Source organism: Orbicella faveolata, unplaced genomic scaffold (assembly GCF_042242905.1).
Source record: "Orbicella faveolata isolate gen_17 unplaced genomic scaffold, um_ofav_v1 contig_26, whole genome shotgun sequence".
Lineage (NCBI taxonomy): Eukaryota > Metazoa > Cnidaria > Anthozoa > Scleractinia > Merulinidae > Orbicella > Orbicella faveolata.
Genome location: NW_028301554.1, coordinates 21,878,604 through 21,905,844, shown reverse-complemented (window position 1 = coordinate 21,905,844; position 27,241 = coordinate 21,878,604). Strand labels below are relative to the sequence as shown.

Sequence of the window (27,241 nt, the reverse complement as noted above, 5' to 3'; positions counted from 1 at the left end):
GGCCAGGTAACCATGTACTAAGGTTTCAGGATGCAGCAGTATGAACTACTCCAGTTTAGCCTTTGTAATATTTCTTCACTGTAACAAATTAGACATGACCAAACCACTTCTATGTATGTTCCTTGAGATGATGATCATCTTCCCCCTCCTGCTTGATCTTACATTTTTCACATTATGTCTACACCAACAAGTTCCATGATAATTCTCTCTTCTTTCTGTAGAGTTTGTCTACAAAATTTCGTTTACATACAAGACAAGAATTCAGTTACCACGTCTGATAAAATACCTCCAAGGTAAAGTGATGCTCTCAATTTTTTTTTTTTTTCAGGTAAAAAAGCTCTAAGGATAATGGCAAGAAATAACTGCCAAAAAATAATGATTAAAAACCTTGTTGAAGGTGGCCCTTCTTTGAGGTCATCTATAGTAGGAGAATACTCAAAATACATCTTGGGTCTAGGTAAATTGTGAAAACTAAACCATTTTATGATGGCTTGAATATCATGATGTTTAGAATGCCAAGCCCACTTTATATGGAAGTACTGACGTGATGACATATCTAAAAGTGTTCAAGATGATTTAATTTATTACACCTTGATACTTTTTGGATTGTTCTACATGTATCTAGTCTAACAGGCTCCACAATAACCCTGTTCCTTTTGCAGAGTTTGTCAACAAAACTGCTGCATTGTTCAGGGACAAAGATTTAAGTAAAGTGGTTTAATTTCACATTTTTCTTGCCTTAATTTAGCCAGCAGTAAATATATCTAATATTGGGTGTCTCATAAATTGCCTTGTTTATGTAGTTTGGTTTGTCCACTATGAACTGATTCTTTTCTGAACATTAAAATGTAATATTTGGTTAGATTATCAAAAATAATAATACAAAAGTATTTTAAGATGAGAAAACACACTTAACATAAACTGATGCTATTGCTAGAGAAAGAATGCCGAAGAGTCAAAGTTGTTAAAGTCCTCATAACAACAACATGCAATTAATCAAAACAGTTAAAGAGACATGATCGAGGACACTGAGCAAGAACAAAGCTCCAATAATGACAAAAAGTTATTTACACCCTTCCATCAAAAGATATAGACAAAATGGATTGTCAGATTGATGAGACAAAACTAAGATTATCAATTCTAAATGTAAGATGTTGTGAATTATTAACTTGCAGTTTTATAACAAATTTGAAAAACCGTTGTTAAAGATCTGTTGTATAATTTGTCATCACAAGACTAAGGCACGTGAATAAAAATTTATATGAATTCAGTTTGTTGCAGGAACATGAAATAAATAACCAAACAAATAAAGGAATAAAAACAAATAAAAAATACCACAAAAAATAAACATCTTAATTGACCACTCCCTCAACTGGGTGAGTCCTGCTGTTAAATACACAGCTGTTTGAAGAGTAAATTACTGCATAATGGTTGTGTTTCCCCTGGGACAATTTTGGCTAGATAAAGTCGGAAAAGTCCAGAGATGCAGTGAAAACAGTGCATCTTGAGTTAAGGGAGTTAAAAATGCACTCTCTTTTCACTAGAAAAAACAAGCGATTATCTCGCCTATGTGACCGGAAATTCACGCCAAGTTATACTACCTCGCGAGATGGTATAACTTGCCCCGGTAAATGCTGTAGCCAATCACATTGTGCGTAGTGACAGACGCCTGCCAAAGAATCTGGCCATAGTATTTACCACACCCTCGTATCGCGGTTCAGTTTGCGAAACAGAACTTTAAGCAGCAGACCAGTTCAACTGTCCTTCTCATTTCAGTTTATCATTCCTACGGTCCCCCTAGATTCTCCAGTTCCTCGGCCAGAACCCTACCTATGACACGGCGTCGCCTGACGTGCAGAAAAAGTTCCTGCAGTACAACATTTCGTCGCATCTTCCTCATTTCTGGGGACATTAATGGCATCCTCTGGAAAAGAAATGCCTTCTCGATCTCTGATAATGGAGTCATGACTACTCCGAAACACCGGATTTTATCGTTCGTTTTTACCGTTTAATGTTTTGAGAAATCTCTTTTAATACGAATTTTCTCAATCTCCTCTGCATAAATATAGCTAGAATCAACACAACAGAAGACATTAAAAGCGTTTCCTCTCTCAACCATATTTGAAAGTTGCGCGCTTTTGTAATTTGAATCTTCTGAGTCAGCGTGTTAAATTCTGGGTTAAATTTCCAGTGAAAACAGATGTCACGTTTAACTAGCAAATGTTGGTCTGTAAGCAAACACCTAGAAATAGTGTTCAGCTAGTTTATCGGCCCAGTAAAAACGCAACCTATAACTGATAGGCCACATAGAAAAGACTTCGAAACAATGTTGCTTGAGAGGAACTCAACAGTTACTATACTTCTCAGAGCTATAGATGTGGCATGTTGATCACTTTTGATTGAGGAAACAAGATAAGAACAACCACAGCACCCAGATAAATGCCTGAAAGTCATTAATGATGATGTTGCAAATTATAAGAGGCCAGTTGAGTTTACATTGTAAAATTATCATGATATGAAACCATAAAGATTCCAGCACTACTAATCTAGTGAAGTACTTTTGAGCTCTCCAGCTACACAAGTTGTTGATGGAGACAGGTGCCTTAACAACTGACAAATCTAAAATAACAAAAATTATTACATCGTATGGCCCAATGAATTTAGTCTTACTTGACCATTTCCTCTGTCCATAGCCATGTCTCAGGAAACTCCTTACGAACATACACAGACTTTCTCTTAGGTTCCTGGCTTTTAAATGTATCATCAGCAATTTGAGCTTCCGCAACTGGCTCATCACCATCAGGACCAGTAGAACCGGCCCCACCACTGAACAATACTGAAATATGATGAAAAGAGAATGCCGTTTCTGGACCACTCTGGGGCAGCCATTGATGCATTCATGGCCATCACAGCTTCAAGTTTGAGATAGAAATAACCTGTTACAGTTGCAGTCCCATAAGCTATTCTAAATCTCACCCCAATTAGGGTAAAATTGATCTTAACCTATCTGCTTGATATTTTATGATTGACACAAGGAGAAATTAGATGAAAATAATCCTGAAGTGAAGGTATTCAGTGATTAGAGATTGATTGCAAGACAAGAGTAAGTTTCTTGTTAGTCTGTCAGAAGAATAATTTGTCCATACACTCAGCTATTTGGTCACTTCAGACAAATTGCATCAGTTAACCATGCTAACATATGCATTTAAAAGAAATGATTGGAAGTTGAGAGCAGGGTTTATCAGGAAGACCTCTACTTATAGTGGAAGGAAATCCCCAGATTGAGTGTGTCCTTATCTCACAAATCTCCCACAACCAGCTATGAGCCTCTGTCAATGCCAAGAAACAATAAGCCCGTCACATCATCTTGAAGAATAATAAGAAATAAGGAAACAGATAGGAAGAGGAGTGAGCTGTAGGCCAAAATAAACCAAAGCAAAGTAGCTTGGCTCAGGATTCCATGCAATAATTGCTATTCTGTATTGTGTATGTATATTGTGTATTGCTATTCTGTATTGTGTATGTGAGTACACCATACACAAACTGCATTCAAACATCCACAGGTCTTCTGCCTTATAGATCTGAGATAATGTATTTGTGTGAATATAACAGTTATTCAATGGAGCTGTTTTGTGCCAACACATCAAAAACAAAAAGGTAACATTGCAAGCAACATCTGAAATAAGCCCATACAAAGATGATTAACAAGCTTGAGCTTTCTACAGGTTGGATGATCAATGTGCTCACTTGAAGATCCTTCTAGCACAAGTCAAAAAACAACAGGTGATGGTCCTTATGTGAAACTTCAGGTCTTGGCAGATACAATACCTGAAGATCCTCTGAAACATGTCATGCATAGGCTCATCCTTAGTCTTACAAAATAATCAATTTTGCGAATTCTTGGTTCATCACCATCATTTGTGGTGTGTAGTGTTCATTGGTTTGGTATCGTAGAGTTCATGCAAATTACTGCACATGTCTAGGTGTCTCACCATACTGATAACCTGACTTGCTGGTCCTTTTCTTGCTCAGAATGATGTCCAAATAATATAATTACCTTGACTCCATGATCACTGATGATGCATTGTTAAAACGAACTCAAGTCAAATTCAGACCAAAGAAGGGAATCCAATTGCTAAATGGAGTACATCCACTTTATCTTAACATCATTTACAGCTACGCATAAAGAATTACAAAGAAAAATAACCATACATACATTGTATGCTTTCGTATAATAGTTGCAACTGTTCAGAGAGAAACAACATTGCTAAGAAAACAGGTTCTACGATGATTGCATTTTCAATTTTAAGTACACTTTTCAGTTTGGTGATTTGAATGTAAATATGTTACTAATTTTCAGTGTCCATTGATAAGCAGTCAACCAAAGGGAAACAATTCTTCCATTCAAATGAACAATCCATTTGACGCGAATGATCGACTTGTGTCACAATAATGTAAATGTACAGCTTCGATTGACCCTAGAAGGTTCAAAATTAGGTTTTTTACCAATAGAAATATACGATTCAGTAACATTTACTGCCTAGGATAATTTAAAATTTTCTCATGCATGTTCTATAGTTAATATGGCCTTTTGTATTTGGAAAACTGTTTGTCCTGCCTTTAATTTTTTGATACAAAAAAAAAATTCCATGATGGTGAAACTAACGTACAGAATAATTATACTCTATAAACCCTCCAGAAATGACAAAGAATTTCTTGAACATTGTTACAACTTTCACAGTTCCCACAAAATTAATAGAAAAGGATTTTCATCAAAGAAACTAATATTGTTATAACTATTGGCTCCCAAAACCAAATTATCGCAAGTGTACAGAAAAGTGAAACAGGCCCTTTAATTTTTGCCTGTCACCTTCTCTTAACATCCAGTGAAAGAAAAATAAACTTACTAGTCATACCCTCAAAGAGACATGGTTGTGGACATAAATACAAACATAACCTTCAGGATTTAGTTGATGGAAGCTTTATCAAATTGAATTTAATTCATAGGGGGCATTTTCTCATAATAGCCCTTTTACAAGTGAACAGTGATCTACAGTGGAACCCCAATTTCATGATCGTCGATTTACCGATGTTTTCGATTTAACAATCAACATTCTGTGCCCTGCCAAAAGTTACAGTAAATTGTATGGAGCAGAATCCTGATTTAACAATATTCCATTCAATGATATTCCCGCCATAATGATGGCAATCTAGCGACCCAAGAACAAAGTTTTTCTCGTTACAACGATATCATTCTTAGGCTAGCCATGAAGACAAGGAATCAGACACACTGACAATGATGAAATGTGCATAATGGAACTGAAGTCTCTTACACCTATGGAAGCTACTGAAGCCGTCAGGGAACTGAGAGACTTGGTGATGTCTTTTGAAGAGCCAGGGGCAAGAGAGCAAGAGTCTCTTCAATCCCCTTTCACGGTTAGAAGAAAAGAAAACCGGCAAGCCAAACTTCTTGAGTAGTTTAAATTTTGAAAATGACCTATGAACCGTGGTCAACCATGAACACTACTGTTTAGAAACATGGAACAGTATGTTGGTTGGCTGTAAATTTTAGTTCTGTACACTTTGAAGAATATGTACACAGCATTTTCAGAAGTTATATACACTGCACAAACTATGGATGGACATGATGTTAAGTTTCAGTTGTTGCATTTGTGATTGATGTGCCCATTGCAATTACTGTAACTAAAATACCTACAGTTGAGGTATTATGTTGCAGAAACTAACTGATCTCACTGATTCAACTTGAAAAAATTAATTAATGACCACATTCCAATGTAATGGTATTATTGGTTGCTTTGCCACCAAATTGTTAAAAGGGGAGTTAGTTCAAAACAATATCCCTATTAAACAATAAGATTTTGCAGTCCCCTTGCCATATCGTAAGATCGGGGTTCCACTGTAATTCACTTTTTTTAACCTGTGAAATTCAACTTAACAACCTCAACAGATACAACACTTAACTGATCTCTCACCAAACACAGAATACAAAATTCTCAGTAGACCTAGACCACCCTAAATTTCCCACATTACAGTAACAAAGAGCAATATAAACAAAGAGCATATATTATTGTGGCAAAGTACAATAATTTTATTTCACTTCCAACAGTGGGATCACTGTTAATCCATCTTAAATCATGATTCAAACAAACCTTGTTTCTTCTGTCCATAGCCATGTCTCTGGAAACTCTTTACGTACACGAGGTGCCTTCTTTGTGGAAGATCCTTTCTTTACATTAAATCCTGTCCGTTCGATAAGATCTGGTGCCAATTCCTCTCTATCGACTTGAAGGGGTGCAAGTTCTGGGCCCAAATATCGAGCTGTATCTACAGAGTTAAAGTGCAGCTTTGAGTGCTGCCTTCATTCTTCATAACACCTTCAGCTGTTAACTTAACTTAATAACTTAAGAGTAATAAATGGATGGACTAACAAGCCCATATAAATAGGGCTGGATTATTATTAGCAGCCTGACTGACAGACCATCTAACCAAGCAAGTTACACAATGGTATGAAATTCAATACAAAAGATGCATTTTGTTTTTGTTACTTCTCCTAGTAGCTATAATTATGCAATTGCACGTGGAACTTTGGCAAACAACTGTATGATGCCACATAATAATAGTTTACAATAATCGTGGGTGGTGGAAATACACCTGAGCATAATAAGGGAACAAAAATTCTACAATGCTGCTTGTAAGAATTTGCTTTTCTGTGCTTGTCACAAACCAAAACTCTTTGCATATACTTTGTTTCAGAAAGTTTACTCTGGACTCAGAGGTTAAAGGTTTAAACATTGTGCATGTTCTTTTGCACTGCCCTCCAGTGCCATTCTCTAGCCAAGAGATAAAACATGATGCATACCATGGAATTGCCATAGATGTTGCCATCTGACCACATAGCAAGGACAGCCCTGGCTGGACTAACATCCTATCCAGCAACAATTCTACTTGTTTTATGCCAGCAGTTTGGTTGCTTAAATTGGCCTGTGTGGTTGATCTTCACTCTGGACAATTAATGTTTCAGTGCTATTCATGTATACAGAGTGGGGACATTTCCATTGCCTCATAAAAGTTGCCATTGGGTGATCCAGTATTTCTAATGATTGTTTGATTGGTTTGGACATTTCAGAAACTAGAACCGAAAAGCTAAGAAATGAAGAGATAGGCAAGGAGGAGAAAGAACTGTCTCACAGATGAACTAATTAACAGAATTAATGAGTCAGTAGAAGTTAGTCAGGAAATAAATTATCATAAGCAGACCAATAGTATCACAGCAATAAATACTTGTGCACTATTTAAATAATGTATCAATACAAGCTTTAATTTCTTAAAACAAACAAAATTGCTATTAAGGTTACTGTAGACTTTTGAAGGCCAAATTTTGTGAAACTGATTGTTTACTTCGCTCAATTAATTTAATCAAAATTGCAAATGACCAAAAGATAAAGCAACAAAGCTGTTTTAGAGAACAGTTAAATAGGTAAAGGTGCTATGATTCTAATTAAACATGGGTGCCGTGAAGATTTTTCACGATAAACTTCCTGAGTGAATTTAGGCTCATAATTACTATTTCTCATTTTGTTTTGCATCACCTCTCGATTATAAAAGGTAGGTAAAGTCTGCATACAGTGTATGAGCCAAGTGGCCCATCAGGCCAGAGCTTATCTTAATATGTAAGATAAGTGATAAAAATATTTACAAAGTTAAAAAGGGGATCTAAAACACTGTTTGTTCAGTGTTGGTTCTAGTTCTTTGATTAAAGAAAAAAAAAAACACTTCGAACATAAGACAGTCAAATTTGTTCTGGCACTTCCTTAAAATTTTAAAACTTTGCTCAATGTCATCCAGCTTCTTATCATTTCTTATTTTTTTCATCAAGAACTAAAACCAACACTGAATTAGTATTGTTTTATTGTCTAATTGTTTTAGGTCTCCTTTTTAACTTCCTAAACATTTTTATCATTCATCTTATGTATTTCATTGCATCCTACCGTTCGCTGACATTTTAAAGCATTTTTACTGTTAGAAACATATTTATGCTAATTTTATGTATTTTTACCTGCACTTGAAAATGACCTTGGAGAGGTTGAAACGTCATAATTTTTTATTGTAAATTTTTATTGCAAAACCAATAAGAATATTGCAAAAGCCCTGCCTACTTTTGTATTCTATTACCTGCTGAATAACCGTCATTGTGAAGTTTAGTTGTACTTGCAAATACACGGTTAGTTTTATGTTTGAAGCTTTACAGCTGCTAACCATTAGTTGATGCACATACAAATGATTTTCTAGAGTCTACAGTAACCTTATAGAAGCAAGTACGTATAATTTTCTTTTAAAATGTTTTGTATTTCCTTCTCTAAGCTTGCTTGAGATGGCCATAATGCATTCAGATGGAAAGACAATATTTCTCTTGCAAAAATGAAGGAAACAAAACTCACAGTATGGTCGTCGAGGCTTAGGAATCTCACATTTGGCAGTTTTTATCTTCAGATCCGAAAAATAAATGACACCAGTATCCTGAAAAAAAGTTGATATGTAATAGAAATAATTTAAAATACAGCAATAACACAGAAAATGTCCAATAATTTTATAATTGAAAATGTTTTAAACCATCTGAAATAAGAATAACAACCACTGAGCACAAAACAGAAATACATGTAGTTACTGGCAGAAAGTTTAAATGAGGAATTCAAAAACTCAAAGTAAAGCCTTTTAAACCCAGCCAGTTCATAGGGGGTGTTCTCCAAAATATTTGGTGGGGGGGGGGGGGGGGGGGTGCCACTGGGCCATAAAAACCCTTACTTTGAACAAGACCAAGTAATTCTAATTTTGCAACCCTATTCCAGACTCACTGTTGAAAAAGACTAAATACAGTGGAACCTCTATTACACGGCCACCTACATGTACAGGGGTTTTATTAGAAGCTGGGATCTGGGTACTGGCACCCATGACTTAAGAAGAGCTAAACTGTGACCTTGTATGGAACTCATAGCATTAAGAAGATAAACAAAACATACGCTGATCATTTGATTCACACCAACCTCAAAGGCTTTGGAAGCATCCAAGTCTTTTGTGGACCCATAATATGGCATGAATGATCGCTTGCGTCTCAACCATGGACCCCACCAATTAGGTACATGGCATGAATCTGACCAAGATTTTACAGAAGGTCCGACATCCTGAGAGCTGAGCACATTGATTGCCTAAAGGAAGATTAAAACTAATTACAAAGCTTTTTGTCTTTTTAAAGAGCAAAGACAGAATAATTTTATTTCAGCTGTCCAACTTTGTTGGGTAAATCATGGGCACCACTGACATGGAAGCAGTTAAAGATACCTGGTAAAATACAAAATGTGTTCAAACTTTCAATGTGCAGCTCCAGAAATTATCCATACTCCCCCCAAAGAAGGGATTGGAATTTCCTGTGGGGTGGGGCTCCTCGCCAAAAAAATTAATAGAAATGCATGAAGCTTAATTGGAATTTCCAGAGGGGTGGGGGAGGGGTCTTAGAAAAATTCCCTTCTGTGGGAGAGGAATGGATACTTTCTGGAACAATACAATCACACTTTATTTCAATTTCCAGAGAAATTAATTCAATTGTAGACAGCTGATCTGTGCATAGCATTTCACTAGTCTAGTGGGATCAGTGATTTATCAGGATAATCACAAAAAAATACTATTAACAATAAAAAATAATGATAACAAACAACAGAAAGACTTAGAAAATATACCACTATGCTAGATAACTCTAGCTAAATACATGCATGAAAAGAAATATAACATTTAGGCATCAACATTTTTTATCAAGTGAGTATAGATATTACTAACAATATCATGTCTGCCAAGATTTAATTTGTGTTTGATAACTGTTCCTTTTATCAGCAAAATAAACTTTTCACAAAATTAGATTAAGGTTCTTTCATTATTATTACCTAGTTAGCTGTGGTAAATGTTATGGACAGAATGGACTTCTGCACATTTAATTTTTTTTTTTTAATCAATTATCACTTTAAAAATCCTTAATATGAAACACCTTACATGATTTACACATAGTGACCTTGAGATTTGAATTTATGGTACCTTTTGTCAACAGTAAAAACTTACATCATCTTGAGTCAGTTCATTTCCTTCTTTCAAGAGATGGACACTTTTGTCAACAGCAGTAACAGCCACTCGAGACCCTGGTGCTGCTGTTATGATAAGTTTTGTTGGTTCACCAGGCTTTCTGATGCTCTCAGCAAAACGTACATCAACCTGTTGGAAAACCAAGAGTCTGTGACTTCTAAGATTTTCCAATGTTCATAGTAGCCCGTTTTGCTGATAACAGGGACACATCCACAGAGCTCATTATTTTTTTGTTCCCAACATGTACCTAGAAATTACACAGCAAATCTCGGCAAACATTCCTCTTGGGGAGTATTCCCCAAAGCCCCCGGTTTTGATTTATTGTTTAGAAGCCACATCAGTTGGAACACTTCAGATAAATGTAAAAATATCAAGTAAATTTCTCCCATGTTCTCACATTACCAGATTTAATGCAGTTAAATGCAATTTAATGGAGTTAACAACAAAGAGCACCTGCTTTCCCATAGTACAGTGGTGTTTTTGATATGTGCAGGCACCAGGATTCCATGTGCTCTTGGACTGAGACGTGTTGGCAGCCTTCACAGTGATAGCATTCACCCTCCCTCTCTCCACTGTTAATTCAGTGTGATGGGTGTCTGTCTCCCCTTCCGCATGGGAGCTCATGGCTCAGTTTCCAGGATTTGCCAGCCATGGGAGTGGTCTCCATCTAGGAGCTGGCTGCCAATAGTGGAAGCTCTTGGATGTCTCCAGCACCCAACCTCCATTTAGGGATTCAGTTGTTAATGGCTTCTCTAATTAAACATACTAATTTTATTAATACCAGTACCTTATTTTCCAATATATCCTCCACATCTATCACCATATTATCAGCAACAGTCTCCTGGTCATCCCGCACATGGAACAGCAGGAGACGGCATGAAGGTACCATCTTCTGAGTGACAGCAAACTGAATGAATCCCTGGGCTGTGAACATTTCTTCATTCTTGGAATTCTTGAATGTTTTCATGGATGGCTGAAAATCAACTGCAAGAAGTTTCCTTCCCTGAGCCACAAGCATTCCACGGCTAAATACCTTGAAATCAGAAGGCAATCTAGGTTTAAATGCAAGTGACAAAACTTAAAACTCATATAATTCATCAAGTTTAGACAAAGGAAATTATGACCGTGAGGGTGTTTGGATATCTTAATTAGCATATATATTTTACGATATTATTTCTTCATTTTCCGCTCAGTTTTAGTTTCAATTGGGAAGATATATCAAACACTCAAGACAGCGTTTGAACACATTTCCATCACCTCAAATTTAACCAATAATACTCTACTATGCATCCTATTTTCAACTCTCTTCTCGGTGGTTGGAAATATGGCCAAACAGAGTTGTTTGTGTTTGATAATTACTCAAGATTACTAGAGTGACACTGTTGGATATCAGAATATTTAAATTCTGGACTTCAATTTAAATTCAAATTAAAAATTACAATTGCAAGCAAGACTCACTTGGTAGTGAAAATTGATGTTCTTTGTTGCTGTGCTGGTTGTGAAATCAAACTTTACTTTAGCACTTGATCCAACCTGTAAATAAATAAAGCACTACATTGTAAAAGTCACAGCCTTCAGAGAGTAAATTTACATGTGAATATTATTTGTATAACATGATTTTTGCATGTTGCTTGCATAAATTGCCTGAAAGAAACCCATTAAGAACTACAGTACTTTACCTCAGTGCTTCAAATTTGTAGACAGTGTACAGTGTAACAATATTATTGTTACTAATAAAAACAGTAACAATCAGCATGTAAGAACCTACAAATTTTGAAGTCTGGCAAAATATAATTTTTATTTTGGTGTACTTATTGGCAATTTGGGCTAAGTAGGTTTTTATAAGGTTCTTATTAATTTCTTTGAAGGAGTTATAGTTGTTAATTACCAGAAAAACATATAAACTTGGGTTTTGGTACTCAAATATATATACATTATTATTTTATTTACAAATGTATTATTTATTTTTTTGTAAACTATATAAATTTCAGAGTCACACTCCTTGGTTAAAATGTTTCTCATAATTTATCTGTAACCCACATATAAGAAACTGCTTGATCTTGTTTGGCTAAACAGGCTCTTATATTTTTGGGTAATAAAATGGCAAATTTCTGCCAGCCCTGTGATGCAATAATTCCAACCTCCAGTGGAGTGATGATTCTTTCCATGGAAATGTAACTGCTGCTTGGAGAGTTCCAGCGTTTAGCGGTATGGTATGCCAAAGATTTACCCTTGTATTTAGCCTAGAAAAAATTAAATGTTACTGAGAGTAAAGTCAAGTAAGGAATGAGTAATTACACTTATAAATTAAAGGTCTCCTGCACTCATTTATCAGGTGAAAGGTTTTTTTTTTTTTAAATCAGGATTGCATGAGGATACAGATCAAGGGGGAAATGATTGAAATAAGGTTTCCACCACATGCAACCAAGGCTAACTGCATGTCTGCTATAAACATACATCTGGATTATATCTTAACTAAATTTTAAAATTACACTATAACGTAATTTCTTTACATTTTTTACATATTAATTAACAATATTCCCCGAAAGAAGCCTCTGATCATTGTAACAGAATCACTTTAACCATGAGAATAATTATAACGGATTATTATATGGCTGTCTCACAAGGACTGGGAACTACCAAATTCATGAATTTGATTGGCTGAAATCAATATTGAAAGTGGTCTAGATTTTCCCATCTAGACCGGCACCTAGACCGGTTACATTTTGCGATGGATAAGTTGCAAACTAAAATGTAAAATATTGACTATTTTCTTCTAACAATATTTATTTATGGAAGTCCCAAAAAGCCTGATGAGAAAAAAAGTAAATAGGACGAGCAAACTTTGGCAAAATAATTATTAAGTTCAGCTCATCGCCGTTCACAAGCAAGATGTCAGCTAGTACAAACAAGTTACATTAAACAAATCAAATTGTTCTTGTTTGCCATCTAATAAACAAGTCATCTAATTAACCGAGCTTAGTCGGTCTGTATGGGAGAATCTTGACCTCGGTCGTGTGTACAGACCTAACTCATGACCTCAGTCAAGATTCTCTCATACAGACCTCCTACTTGGTTAATAAGTGCTAATTACATGGTATATCCAATGCAATACATAGACCAAAAGAACTCACTTCAAGTGAGAGCGATTTGGCTGTCTGTATAATGTTTGAACCAGGGACTACAAAATCCACAAGTCCATTTGCTGGGACTGTGATCCTCTCTTGAAAGACTGTCACTGCATTGTTATGATACCATGACCAGTCGGACTTCCGTGCCTTTATAATAACATGCACTGACTCTCCTTTCATTGGGCTTCCATCAGGCAGAGTAGCTTTCAACTACATAAACAAGAGAAAAAAACAGAATAGTGCAGATGATCCTTATTATTCAGTAAACTGTTGTTACATACCTGGAATAGCAATCTGGCCCAAGCCCTGCAGACCTACTCCATGAACACTCACTGCAGCACAAGAGAAACAACTTAAACCTGAACTTATAATGGCCACACAAAGAGTTACTAAAAAAAACTCCTTAAAAAAACTTGTTTAAAACATCTTCTAAGTGCCATTTGACACCACAACCATTTACTAAACTGTAGCTTCATATACTGTGAGCTACTGCTTATTAGCCCTCCACCAAATATAAGCCCCCCCCCCTCTCTTAGCTTTCTTTGTTTTGAATTTGTTTTGTTATGATGTTTTAAAGCTTAATTAAAAACAAGTAAATGAAAAACCTGTTTCGATCAACACAGCTATAGCTAGTCTTTTATTCCAGTTATAAGCACCCTCGAATATAAGCCCTCCACTTATAAGCCCATCTAAAAGCCCTTACGAAGTTTTATAAGTATTTAAGTGGCAATTTACGAGAATCTCCCGATAGAGTGCACTTACAGCCAAGGGAGGTATGGCATCTGTAATGTAGACATTTTATTTTTATCCCTAAGTGTTTTAGTGATTATACCTGTCCAACATATGCCATGCCTGGTTTAAAGGTTCTGGGTGTAGTGTGAAGAAACTCCAGTTTTGTGCTTGAACTGTCGACCTCTACCTCAGTCCCTGAAGCATTTTGGGAAACCCCAGTGGCTGATTCCTTCACAGTGGCATTAATAGCAATTTTTGCATAACTATAAAAGTAGTGTCGCTGTAAATTTATAGTAGCTGTGACATCTCTACAACCATTAATCTAAGACAAAAAAAAAAAATATTAATAATATTATTAGGGGTCATTAGCAATTCTTCTTTAGTGTGCAGTTTAAAATTTTCATAACATTTCCTAAGCTTTTGAAAGATGGAATTATACCATAGTTACTGCCCCCCAGGGGGGACTCCCATATCAAAAGAATGGGGGTGCCCATCGTACCTTTTAGAGGCTAAAAAAGCCGTTTTGGTACCTCTTAGGGTGTTCAGCTGCAAAAAGATCTGCAGTGGGTGGTTCCACAGTACCTTTTAGGGTATTGAGCCCAAAAAATATGACAGGATATAATGTGTTGTTTTAGAATTGGTACCTCTTAGGGATGAAAATTCTCCTCCCCCCCCCCCCCCCCCCCCCATGACGTTTATTGCTACAGTCATCAACAAGTGGAGCAATGGTTCTAAGTTGTAGAAGAAATAAACCATTTACCTCCCCTGTCCTGGTTGTTTGAGATTCATACTGTTTCCAATACTTGGGCATTTTTAAGTGAAAGAGTACTGACAAGGTTCCTTTAACTGGCTGTCCATAGGTATATCTGAGAAAACCAGAAAATGTAAAATGTTACTGGTAATTATAGCTGGGTTGATCATCCGTTCAGAATTGACTTTTGAATTAACCGGATATGATTTGCACAAATTTGAAGACTTTTAAATACCAAATGCCTTTCCAAACTAATATCACTAATTGAGTGAAATTACACCCAGGACGGCAAAATAATTAGCTACATGCAGCTAGAACAGATTTCACAAAATAAGAATCTGGTTTTTGCTCTGAGAAAACTATTCAAGACTTTGCTAGCTACTAGCTGGAGGTGTTGTCTCTAGAGAAGTTAAATTTCCCCATCTTTTGTAGATTTCCAGACTCTGTATAGCCATACATTAAATTTCTACCTTCCTAGACATCTTCTAATTAGACTGAACTACGTAACTCAGTGTAAGACATAATGTAAGTTATTTTGGCACTTACTTAGTAGGGCAATATCATTGCAAAGAGGTTCCATGTGTCTTTAAAAGCAACCACTTCAAGAACACACATATTGTACTGTAGGACCTTCAATGAATGCTACATTAACTTACCGGGCACAAATGGTTGCTGTTATCTCTTTGCTATGCAATGACACAAAAGCTGGAGGTTCAACGGTCACTTCAAACTTTGGCAGCACTGTTATTGTACAAAATAAACACAGTGAAAAGAAAACATACACAAAAAACAAACAAGCCAAAGTACCAGTTATGTGTGCTGGAGAGCAGAAAAATTACGTGACTTGCACAATTGCCAACCAACACTAAGTTAAAAACACCTTTTAACCTGCAAGTAAGATTCCTCTCTCTTGAGAGACAAGAGGGAACCTCTGCATACAACTGCTTGATCATTTGATCAGCAACAACTATAGGAATGACAAAATACTGGTTTTTGACATGTTTTTACCAGTGTAAAACTTGCACATGACCGACAGTCAATTAGAAACACTGTCCATTGGTACCATGCCTCAGAAAATACAGTAGCCAAGACAATCAAAGCAACATACATGCAGTGCATGTTGGAAACATTGGGCGTAATAACATTGAGGATACAACAGTTTTCCTGTATTCTGATTGGCAGTATTTTCTGAGGCATGGTATAAATGTATATGTTTGTTACCATATTTATCCACTTTAAACACACGTGTCTCTTTTTCACCCTAAAAGATGAGGAAAAATTTTTAAAAGATGTCAACACTTTTATTTGGAAATATCAAAATAGCATCATATAAGAGACATAATCATTCAATGCATTTTTTTATTCCCTTTCATTGACCAAGAGCACACCTGGTCACCTGAAAATAACTGCCTTCAAATACTGCTCATGCGTAATCGAAATCACACTCTTGTGTGAAAAATGGCAGAGTGATTTAAATATAAAAGCAAATTAAACTTGGTGATCAATCCTAAAACAATAATTATTGAACTTGATTACCACAAAGTGTTGCCCAGTGATTTATCAGTGTCTCTCAGATCAATTATTTGCCACTGACAATTCATAAAATTTTGTTCAACTGCATCCAATAATTGTTTAGTGTAACTAGTCATGATAGTCAAGGACCACAATGCAAAATGAATCAGACATCCTCCTATTCACACTGGTGGTCAAGAATTTCAATATAACAAAAATAATGCTAAATAAATTAATTTTGCAATTGCATGTTAACTAAAGGTACATGTCATCAAGATGGTTACAGACATGCAACTAGGGGAGACAAAAATAGTAAAACTAGGCTGAGACTCCAACATACAATTTACGCACTCACTCCAGGAATAAAACCTACAAGAAAATAATTGTCTGTGAAAATGGTAGCTGAAGGTCTGAAAAACATCGCAGACAATTTTTTTTGGAACCACAGGTGGAAATTTCTACCATAACAAGCAACTAGCAATGAACATCTGAACTAGCAGTATAAATCACCAGTAAACTTTCTGCATTAATATTACATTAGAGCTGATTCACAAACAAAAAAACTCTACAGTTTCAGGAGGAATATTACTTCTCTGTTTGGGCAAATGGAGTATAAATTGTGTGATACCTGATACACAACTTCAACCTTCCAGTCTCCTAGAACAGGCTGGCTTGACAAAGCAAAATTTAGACTCACAATTCCTAATATTTGGATACAAAAAAATTAATTATAAATTTCCTTTTTCATAAAATTACTAAATTTAAGAATTGTAACCAATATTTAGTAACTTGTATCTAGATGCCTGTAGTTGATATTACACATGTCAGCAGTACAACAGGCCTCTCCTCAGTGTGCAGTTTTAGCCTTGCATGGACATAGTTATTAGTTCAGTCTCATTGTTCTACTGAACTACTGTGGCACAATGGAATTTAGAGTAAATGTAGTAAACTCACCTTGAGTGCAGGATGTCACGGGACAAAGAAAAACTAAAATCTTACTTTTGATTCCAATGGAAGTGAGGTTACAGAGGAGAGCGCAATGTTTTTTTTTTTCCTAAAATGCACTGATTAATTATACACATTTTTATTTTGAGAAGTTGATGCCTGGCATGTCTAGTTCATGTCGAGAATGTCTGATAAGCATCTAAGAGTATGTTTAACTGACTTTGTTCTGGAATAAGAAATCTATTCTAGAATATTCCAGACAAACCATTCCTTCTGTAGGCCATTAAAATGGTTAGTCTGCTTAAGCTTCATGGAATAATCTAAGCTGTGGATTATTGCGCATTTATCATATGGCTTTTATTGCGGGTGATATAGTGCAAGCTCCGACTGGCTAAATCTATAGGGCATAATATTCTCCTGTAATTCCCAAGGGGCAATTATGGGCCGGAAAAACAAAACAAAAGGAAATCTAAAACCATTGCTTTTTTTCTAAAAATTGTAGTGGCTGAAAATGATGAGTGACAAGGAACTTTGAGAGTGAATTATATTATCCTGATGAACTACGATATCAGGAGAACAGCATATTCACAGCATTAATATTATTTACAAATGAGTTGGTGCCAGAAAGGATGAAGGAGACACCAAAACAGCTTTTCATATGCCATATAAGAAACTACTTATTAAACTTGAATGTTTGGTCTTTAGTGACAATCCCCAACCTCAACCTTGCCCTCCTGACCTCACTTTAGTATCACTCAGTCAATGTGACAAGGTCTTGATTTGAGATTTTTCTGTCAAGTCAGCTCACTCTTGGTTAATTATAATAAGTAGTTATTTACAGGTATGCTTGTAAACAACTCTTTTATTTCTTCACACAAGGAAAGGAGAAGAAACACCTAGCTTCTTGCATACATGTACTTTTTCCAAATTCAGGAGTGTGGTTATTTGCGTGAAGACCCCCCTTTTTCGCAACACATTGAAAAGTGACGTCATAATTCCAGATTATTCTGAGTATTCTGCCCCACTAGAGTACAATAAAAAAGTGAAGCCTTGGACCGATGGCTCCTAGCTGCCGGAGCTTATCCCCGTTTCTGTAGCATGAAGCGGCTAGGAGTATTTCTACTCCCCCTGGACAGGATGCTAGTTCATCGCAGGTCACTCCCCCGTAATTTGTTAGGTTTCCCCAACAATTCACCGGTACCCATTTATAGTCCTGGGTGGAGAGAGGCACTCTGAGAGTTGAGTGTCTTGCCCAAGAACACAACACCGTGTCCCCGGCTAGGGCTCAAACCTGGACCGCTCGCTTCAGGGACGAGCACACTAACCATGAGGCCACTGTGCCTCCCACTCTAGAGTACAATGCCTGGAAAAAATTATATTCTGCATATTCCAGAATTGGAATGGTGACTATATCAAAGGGATATTGGGGCTTTTCCAGAAAAAGAAAAATCAAAAGCATCCTAAGTATAAGGCTAGCTCTGCCAGTCAGCTTTGTAAACTACCCACTGTAGACTTGGAGGACAAGATGGATTAGCAATCAGGTTATCAATAATATTAGGAAAAAAGCCCTTTTAACGATTAACTTTTCTCAACTGTATTACGATGTAACCCAACATGTGTGGGAGGCAAGTTTAGACAATTATGTGGATTCTGCTTCACATTCACAATTTACATTAGAGTGCAAATGAGAAAAGTTAATCATGAAAAGGGCTACTGATGAACTCAGATACATCAATAGAATGAGTGATCAGCAAATCAAGGGATTAATCAATCATATTTTTGATATATAGACAGACAGAGAGAGACACATATGGACAAACTGTAATCTTTAAACAGGATTTCTTCACTTACCACCGACAAAAGTCTGGTCATTCCATTGCTTTGTTCGCACACCACCAGGGCTCTACAGAAGAAAAAAAGAAAACATGTTCAACGCTCAAAATAGCGGCCTGCCAATGGCCAAATGGCCAGCCAAATTTCATGTTTGGCAGGCAAAAATAACAATGAACTGCCAAATGGATAAAGAAAAGGCAGGCCAAATTTACCAGACTGGTTTTGTGACATTTGCTTCTCCTCTTACCATTCTCCTTTATCTACTATTCCTCTCCACAAATCAATCGTCTCCATGAAAAATATTAGGGGAAGATCCCTTGACTGTAGCTCTTGACCTTAAAAGTTTTCAAGTGCATAATGGCTTGTGGTTTTCTCAAGTAATTTTACCCAAAATGGTCCCACGCAACTCCTGAGCATGGTTCCATCAACAAAGCGATTTATTTGTTCAGGGATAAAATTATGGAAGGCTGCAACCCCAATGCTCAGAACATTAAAGTATATATAAACTTCCAATATCTACATGACCATTTTGATGAATATGGAATTAGTCTAAAAAAGGCCTGAGGCAGATATGTCTGATAGAAACCGAGAAGCACTAATGGCCCTCAAGATCAAAGTTGTTGAGAAAGGCATGGAGCATTATAATATGGATCCGCATCCTGTTAGCCCAATATGAGTTGACAGAGTTGTGGGTTAACACACAGTCAAAGTTTGGTTTTTTATTCACAACCTGGAGAAGCTTGGGAATGTTCTCTTCAACAAGAGCAAAGCACTAATCAAAGGGACAGACGGAGAATTGGCAGATGCAACATCGATGCAACAGATCCAATAATGCAAAAAAATAATGTAATTTCTACTGAAAATCAAAAAGTTATACAATTGCATTAACAGTAAAAATGTCAATAGTTGGCAAGCCAAACAAAAAAAAAAAACAATAAATGACAATAAAAATTTGTATGGCCTGCCAAAAATTAATAAATTGGCAGGCTAGATTTTTTTTCCTATTTTGAACCCTGATATTCATATAAATTACAATCTTTACAGTGTGATAACTTGCACTGGGACACTTGGAAGAAAATTACCAATAAAAAAAAACACAGAAAGAACCAACAAACTACTAAACTGTAATCAGCAGTAAGTTATCATTAGTCAAAGTGAATATTCATAGAAACGATATTTTAAAAATGCTACTCACAGTGATGGTAACTCTTTTGACCTGCAAAAAATCAAACCAGTGTTTATTAAAATGTTTATAATTACCAGTAAGTGACAAAATTATAAAACAGGTTTGACATTCCTTAATAACACTACATGTATCTGGCAGATTAATATAAATGATCATGACAGAGTTTTAGGAAAATGCATATTTCAACAGAGCAATTTAATATCTCTACCTGTCCTTTTAAAGGCCTTAGGTTTTCATCCACTCCAACAATGCGCATATTGACTACAAAGGAAAGTCAAATCACATCATTCCATTAACTTCCTGCAAACTTTATCTAGGCTGCAGCATGCAAAGAAAGTCATGTTTGATAGCCTGGGGCTAGTGGATTTTGTGGTCAGGCTAGCGGATTCTTTCCTTCACTTGCCTGCACCAATGGGCAATGAATTTTAATTTGGGATTAAACATTGTTTTAAGGAAATTCAAGTTCTGATACAGCCTCAATTTTTGGAGTTAGTGGGAATGATGTTTGGCTAGTACATTAGAGTTACAGCTTGCCCGAAGGGCAAGCCTGAAAAAAGATTTTCTTTGCACCCTGATAATGTTACTCTTGATTCCTCCCTATTTTTCTAAGCCTATAAAGAAATGATATTTTTCAAAGGAAGTCTCCAACTACAGATGAGTTCCATGAGGGTGTAAGCTCAGGGTGAGGGGTGAGAGGAAGGCACCTCTCATTATATATCTTGCTGGAGCATCAGATGTGAAGGCCCAATTTCATGATCTATGCTGCAAGTATAGACTGCCCTTGAAAAGTATGTGCTGACAAAACACAAATCATTATACCACTGGGGTTTTCAAAAGGCATTACCTGTCTGGCCTGGTTTGTAAATGGGTTTATCTGTCTGAATGAACACAGAATTCTTTGGAATGAGAACGCTGATTGTTTCACTCTTTTGAAAGACATGCTTTCCATCTACTGGTCCTCCAGAAACAGACAACTTTGCTTCAATGCTCTGTTTACCACTTGTCTCCAAGTCCCTTGGTATCTGCAGTCACAAAAAGATGTGATCACATACATCTCTGCACGCATACTGGCCTACTGACAAGTAACATGTCAAAACAATTTGTCATTCCCATTGTATGCCACTTTCTCATTTGTAATCACAAGTGACAAATGCGCCTAGTGTGATTTTCATTAGGTCATTTCAATAAGTAAAGAGGGTAGTAGGAATAAAAAAAACCCTACCATCCAAGTCTAAATTTTTACTGGGCAGTAACTAGTTGGCTATGGTTTGTCTGTCAAAGAAGTAATGTATTTTAATCAACTAACACTGCACTGTATCTTGCATGGTGCCAGAATGCAAAGGAGACAAACATAGCATTCACAGATAGAATTAGATTGAACTCTCTTTCAGAAATGTTTCGTGTACAAGTTTTAAGAACAATATTGTCCACGGTCCAAAAGCAATACTGAGAAATCAGTAATCTGCACATCACTCCTTCCTACTACATTAAACTTATAATTGGTGCTTATAAAAAAGGCAGTGTAAAAAGAATTTAAGTAAAACAGAAGGTCATGTCTATCATGGCAGCTGCCAGGATGAAAATTTTGTTATATGAATCAGATTTTGATTTAAGAATCAGAAATTGATTGACAGTGAATGCTGGACTTTAAATTTAATTTTTACCTTAAGTTTAAGGATGCCATCAGCATCACTATTAAATTGTGCTCCATTACTAGCAATAACATCTCCACTTGTTTTATATGTAAGTGTGGAATTGATAACCCACGGTTCAGTGATGTTAACGAGACTGACAGAGAGCTCCTGAGTGCTGCCGGCACGGAAAAGTCTTGGAGATGTTACAAGGTAGCCGCTGCAAAGATAGAAATGAATGTGTTAAAGCAATTGAAACATTTTAACCTCCAGTACACCCTCTTCAATGGAGGGGGACAAGAACTTCTGCAAGTGACAGCACAATACAAACGACTAAGGACTTCCCAATATATACCGTTGCTCTTGCACATATAATTACTCCGGGAGTGACAAGATGTGAAGATTCCAAGTAAATTTTTCAAGAGAGAGCAAATTGTAATTTATTTTTAGCAATTTTTCCATCTGCAAAACGTTATTACTTTCACATCAAAACCTTATGATTGTGTGACCCATTATAATACAGTGGAACCTTGATATAATGAAGGGCCCAGGATCTGGCAAAATGAGGTGTCCATATATGGGTTTTTCTTCCATATATTCTATATTATTATTACTATGGCAAAAAATATCACATTTTGGTTTGTTAAATCAAGGCTCCAGAGTACCCCTTTCATAACTTCTGTCACTTACATGTATAGTCACAGAAAACTAAACTAAACTAAACTAAACTACTATTTTTAGATTTCCGTCAATGAAAAAACAGCCTTTTAAGGTTTTGATTTTTTTGAATTCATGCTAACAATGCTCTCCTTTTTAGTTAAGATGCGAATGATTTACAATAAGGGCAACAGTCTATCTACCATTCCATCTCTAAGTTATCTCCAAACTTTTTTCAATTTGATTACTTTTTTAGCAAGAGTGAACTTATGTTTGAAATGGGCATGAAAAAATATAGTTTTGTTTACAGGGTTACTGTAACGATTCACTTTAAACCTCTCCTTCCAATAAGAACTCCGCCCCCCCCCCCCCGCCCCCCCTTTCTAAAAGAGCCCCACCCTCGAGTGTATTTCTTCAATACAAGCCTCAACTCCACCCAGTGCACCTTTATATTTCCAAAAGTTACATTCCAATATATATTAGACTGATTAGAAGAGCGAGTTATGTAGTCTCCTTTCTCATCTGAAAATAATCTTGAGTATACTGAACAAGAAAATGTTGTTGAAAAAAAAAGTGAACCCCAAAAGTTATGGTATCCCTGAGTAAGCGTTACCACATAAATGTTTATGTCCTTTCTGATGAATGTGACAGTGAATTACAGCTTCAGGTTTAAAGACATTCGATACAGAAACCCTAATTTTCCTTTTAAAAAAAAGGGGGGAAATAAAAATCTTATGCTTATCTCATAAACATGATGAGCTAAAGCTTAAATTAAGCTAAAGGTGAAGGACTTTTGACCTACATGTACTCGCACACAGCCCAGGACATAATCGACCGGATCTTCCCTTTGTGAAAGCTCCATTGAAATTACAGCAGTTAGGGAGATAAATTCTGTCATAAAATGCTCATCAGCCAGTCAAAATCCGAAGCACGCAGGTTGCTTTCGTTAACCAGGCCATTTTTTCGACGCACTTCAAACATGGTGGGACTTCGCTAAGATGAAAGTTCACCTCGACTTCGGAACGATGTTTAAACTTTGATCGGGAAATAGCCTTATGAGCCAAAATCCAAGATAAATATTTCAGAAGATAAAAGAGGAAGGAAAAAAAAGCCTCTTTCTAATTCAATGCTGCAGAGCGTTCTAGAAACTGAGAGCTGAAACGGCGTGACACCCGCTGCCCCGCTGACACGCATATGTACTGCGAGCTAAAGCAATTGATTTTAAGTAAAACAATGGCCCAGATTGGGGATAAGAAAATAACTGTAGTCGATCAAATTATTGACCCCATAAACATCTCTATGAACTGATTCTTTTAACAAATTATCGGAAAAATACCCTGCTTATCGGAGATCTATTCAGACGACAACAATGGCCTAAATTATTTTAATCGAAGGGATTAGAATTTCCTACTTTGGCACGTGTAAACATTGCTGCAACAGATTTCCTGAGAAGGTGAAGTGACTTCTTTTGGTAATAATTTTCATACAGTGCTCTACATTGAACTGTGCAGTTCAATCCGTTGAGAACAGCAATCAAGAGTAAATGCATCTTTGTAACACAGAGTATCACTTTCAGGCCCTCTTCAGACAAAGTTTTTGACTGTTGCTTTTCTCCACCTCAGGGTCCCTCTCAGGAGTGTTTTTATAAGCATGAAATGAACGCAAGCACGGATAGTCTTCTTTGAGCTAGAACAGGAGCTAGACGAAATTTTGACTTTTAGCATGTAATGATTTGATAGCATGAAAAGCTTGCCTTTTTGAATTCGTGTTTACCAAAGGGTTATCAAAGGGTTTTAGACGCATGTTTGCGCCAAATGGGAGAACCGTCGTAACAGAAAATTCGTCATGATAGTAGTTGTTATCATTGACATCAAGGAATATAACACGTACGCTTTTAGATGAAAAACGTGGGGAAAAACTATCTTTTTGCTGAAGCTAAAGGAGTTTGTATAAAAGCTCATAAAGAAACATAAGCACAAGCGTACCTTTCAACAAGACTCGAGGTGTGAGATATAACCAAGGCAATGAAGATGACTGTAGTCTTCATGTTTCTCTCGCTGTACGCGCCTGACGTGCTTGCAGACGTAACACGAAATGACAAGGAGGAGATTTTCGTCGTTGATATGGAGAGGACGTCTGTTGCGTAAAAATTGTAAGTTAAGCTTTCACACCCACGAGCTTCCGTCCAAAACGAGAGAAACGTATAAAGAGAATGTTCGACTTCTTCCCTGACGTTTAACTACGTAATTCAATAACCAACTTATCGCGCAAACAATTAAAATCTGTTTGTAATTTAACCCAACAATAGTGATAATCGTTAAAAAAATAAATACATTGCTGTCTCGTGCCGATGGTATTTTTAATTCGACGACAAAGAAAACGCAGGAAAACGTGAAGGGATTTGCCCGATTTTTGGAGCAAGTGAGATCAGTTTCTGATGAAAATGTTTGATACTACAACGTACGTGTTTTGTAACGACCAATAACGCGATCCGGATGATCACGTCCGGTGTCGCGCAATTACCGTTTTAGCGCTTTACAGCCATCTCTTATATGTGCTCCCTCTCCTTCAAAACACATGAACAGTGCTAAAAGTCCTAAAACAGGAGGTGGGGGAGGACTGCACTTCAATGGACTGTGCTTCAACGGACTTGTACGACGTGCAGTTTCTTAAAGCAGTGTATCTTTTGATTTGTTTCTTCTAGTTCTTTGATATCATTGGACTCTCACACGACTTTCGTAGTTAAATGTTCTGACAAACCGCAAATGAAAATTGATCTGTTTGTTTCAGCCTTGTACGACTTCCCTCTCACGTCAACCATTTGGTTAGTTAGGGAGGGACAGTTTTCTCATACAAGTAACAAAGTTTACAATATATCATAAACTATTTTCCAGAAAATATTTTCTGTCGCACGCTATCGCCACAATTGTGACCCTAAATTGTCTGCAACTGGAATTACTGCTGTCGACAAAATAAGAACTTCTGCGGGATTGCGCTTCGTTCCGGAAGAAACGTGTATTCCCGTGAACGAGATTAAGGCCGGAAGTGACGATTGGCCCGATCATCCTAGGTCGCGCACGGCCTACGAACCCGGCCGGGAGGGGAACTCTCATGTAAAAAGTGCGGGAGTGCTCGTCGTACCGATAGGGTTTAAAAAGGCTGATTTAGTACCTCTTTATGTAATATATCAAACACGAAAGATCGTGTTTGACCACATTTCCAAACACCGAGAAGAGAGTTGAAAATACGATGCGCAGCGAGCATTTTTGACGAACTTCGAGGTGTTTGGAAATGTGGTCAGATACTGGCCTTTGTGTTTGATATATCTTCTCAATCGAAACCAACACTAAGGAGAAAACGGAGAAATAAAATCGTAAACATCTATGCTAATTAGGATCAGACAAAAATTGAACAGTCTATCCGTTCTCCCAGACTTGGAAATTAATGGCACACAATTAAACAGAGTCAATTTTACCAAATCTCTTGGTGTATTAATTGATGAAAATTAAACATGGAGTAATCATATCAACGCTATATCTAAAAAAATCTCTTCTGGTATTGGATCTATTAAACGAATAAGTCAGTGTGTTCCTCCTGTAACTCTACATAATATCTATCACGGGTTAGTTCAATCGCACTTCAATTATTGTAGTGTTGTTTGGGGTAACTGTGCCAAAACATTATCTGGCAAATTACAGAGACTTCAAAATCGTGCTGTCCGCGTCCTTACTCATTCTAGTTATGATGCTGACGCCAACCAACTATTTAAAGAATTAGGCTGGGACAATTTAGAAACTCGACGTTAAAAACTTAAGGCTGAGATGGTCTGTAAGTCCTTAAATGGCCTCGCACCCAATTATTTGTCCTCGAAATTCATTCAGCGAAGTGATGTGATTACTTCTTACAATTTGCGCGATTCTGATAATAAGCTTGCTATTCCCTTCCCACGTACTAACCATTACAAAAATAGCTTTGGCTATAGTGGTGCAGTCCTCTGGAACAGTCTACCCTCAGCTGCTAGGCAAGCAACATCTCTGACTAATTTCCGACGATTGTTAATTAATTCCGACACGGCATTCATGTAAAACAGGCTTTAACTTAGTTTACTTTCCTTTAATAGTTAACAATATTTAAATTATAGAAGATTAATCTGTATACATAGTCTTTCGTAATAAGTTGTAGCTTTTATATTAAATTGTTAATGCCTGATGTATTTACCGTGTTTTTAAATAAAGATGATGATGATGATGATTTCATGGTCCTGATTTCCTTTGTTTAAACCTGATGAATTATTGATGAGTTTGAGGATGGGTGGGTTTAGGTCTTGGTACCTATTACGGGTTCTTTTCAAAGTTTCCGACGAACTCCCTCATCCTTTTTATATCGGAGTCCGTCCGCCAACCCTCCCGCCCCCCTCCCCGGGCCCACGAACTGTACTGGCCAAATGCTACTTCCGCTCTAGGAGCAATCCTGCGCTCTCCCCAACTTGACTTGACTTCATCCTGTTATCTCCATTTTTGTTATACTATACGTACGGGATTACGCCCGGATGTTACGTCACACCCCGATCACATGCCACCTACGTATGGGCGATACCCTTAAAGACGCGTTTTAACTTTTTTTTGCTGACGCCAGCTTCCTTGAACTTTTTGTCCATCTCATGTGGGTAAATTTGCCAACATGGAATAATTGCTTCACTATAGAAATATACATCATT

The 27,241-nt window shown here is 36.8% G+C and overlaps 1 protein-coding gene across 3 annotated transcripts in view; it reads right to left on the bottom strand.

Annotated features, from left to right (window-relative positions):
• LOC110066022 (alpha-1-macroglobulin-like) overlaps window positions 1-24,782 on the bottom strand; it is a 44,699-nt gene extending 19,917 nt beyond the window's left edge. Inside the window, exons 1-19 of one of the 3 annotated variants that reach the window (XM_020773222.2) lie at window positions 24,510-24,782; window positions 21,901-22,087; window positions 21,081-21,258; window positions 20,445-20,497; window positions 20,246-20,266; window positions 19,069-19,120; window positions 16,901-16,974; window positions 15,982-16,021; window positions 15,417-15,501; window positions 14,770-14,875; window positions 14,110-14,331; window positions 13,281-13,487; window positions 12,288-12,389; window positions 11,605-11,679; window positions 10,934-11,179; window positions 10,126-10,275; window positions 9,063-9,224; window positions 8,460-8,538; window positions 2,671-2,836 (exon numbers count right to left, since the gene is read on the bottom strand). In XM_020773222.2, the coding sequence (XP_020628881.2) occupies window positions 2,671-2,836; window positions 8,460-8,538; window positions 9,063-9,224; window positions 10,126-10,275; window positions 10,934-11,179; window positions 11,605-11,679; window positions 12,288-12,389; window positions 13,281-13,487; window positions 14,110-14,331; window positions 14,770-14,875; window positions 15,417-15,501; window positions 15,982-16,021; window positions 16,901-16,974; window positions 19,069-19,120; window positions 20,246-20,266; window positions 20,445-20,497; window positions 21,081-21,258; window positions 21,901-22,087; window positions 24,510-24,571 (2,267 nt within the window). In that variant the 5' untranslated portion in view covers window positions 24,572-24,782. Of the gene's footprint in view, window positions 1-2,670; window positions 2,837-6,170; window positions 6,346-8,459; window positions 8,539-9,062; window positions 9,225-10,125; window positions 10,276-10,933; window positions 11,180-11,604; window positions 11,680-12,287; window positions 12,390-13,280; window positions 13,488-14,109; window positions 14,332-14,769; window positions 14,876-15,416; window positions 15,502-15,981; window positions 16,022-16,900; window positions 16,975-19,068; window positions 19,121-20,245; window positions 20,267-20,444; window positions 20,498-21,080; window positions 21,259-21,900; window positions 22,088-24,509 lie in introns of all 3 variants that reach the window. The other 2 variants (XM_020773221.2, XM_020773220.2) reach the window with 2 other exon arrangements.
• Between the last annotated feature and the right edge of the window lie 2,459 nt (window positions 24,783-27,241).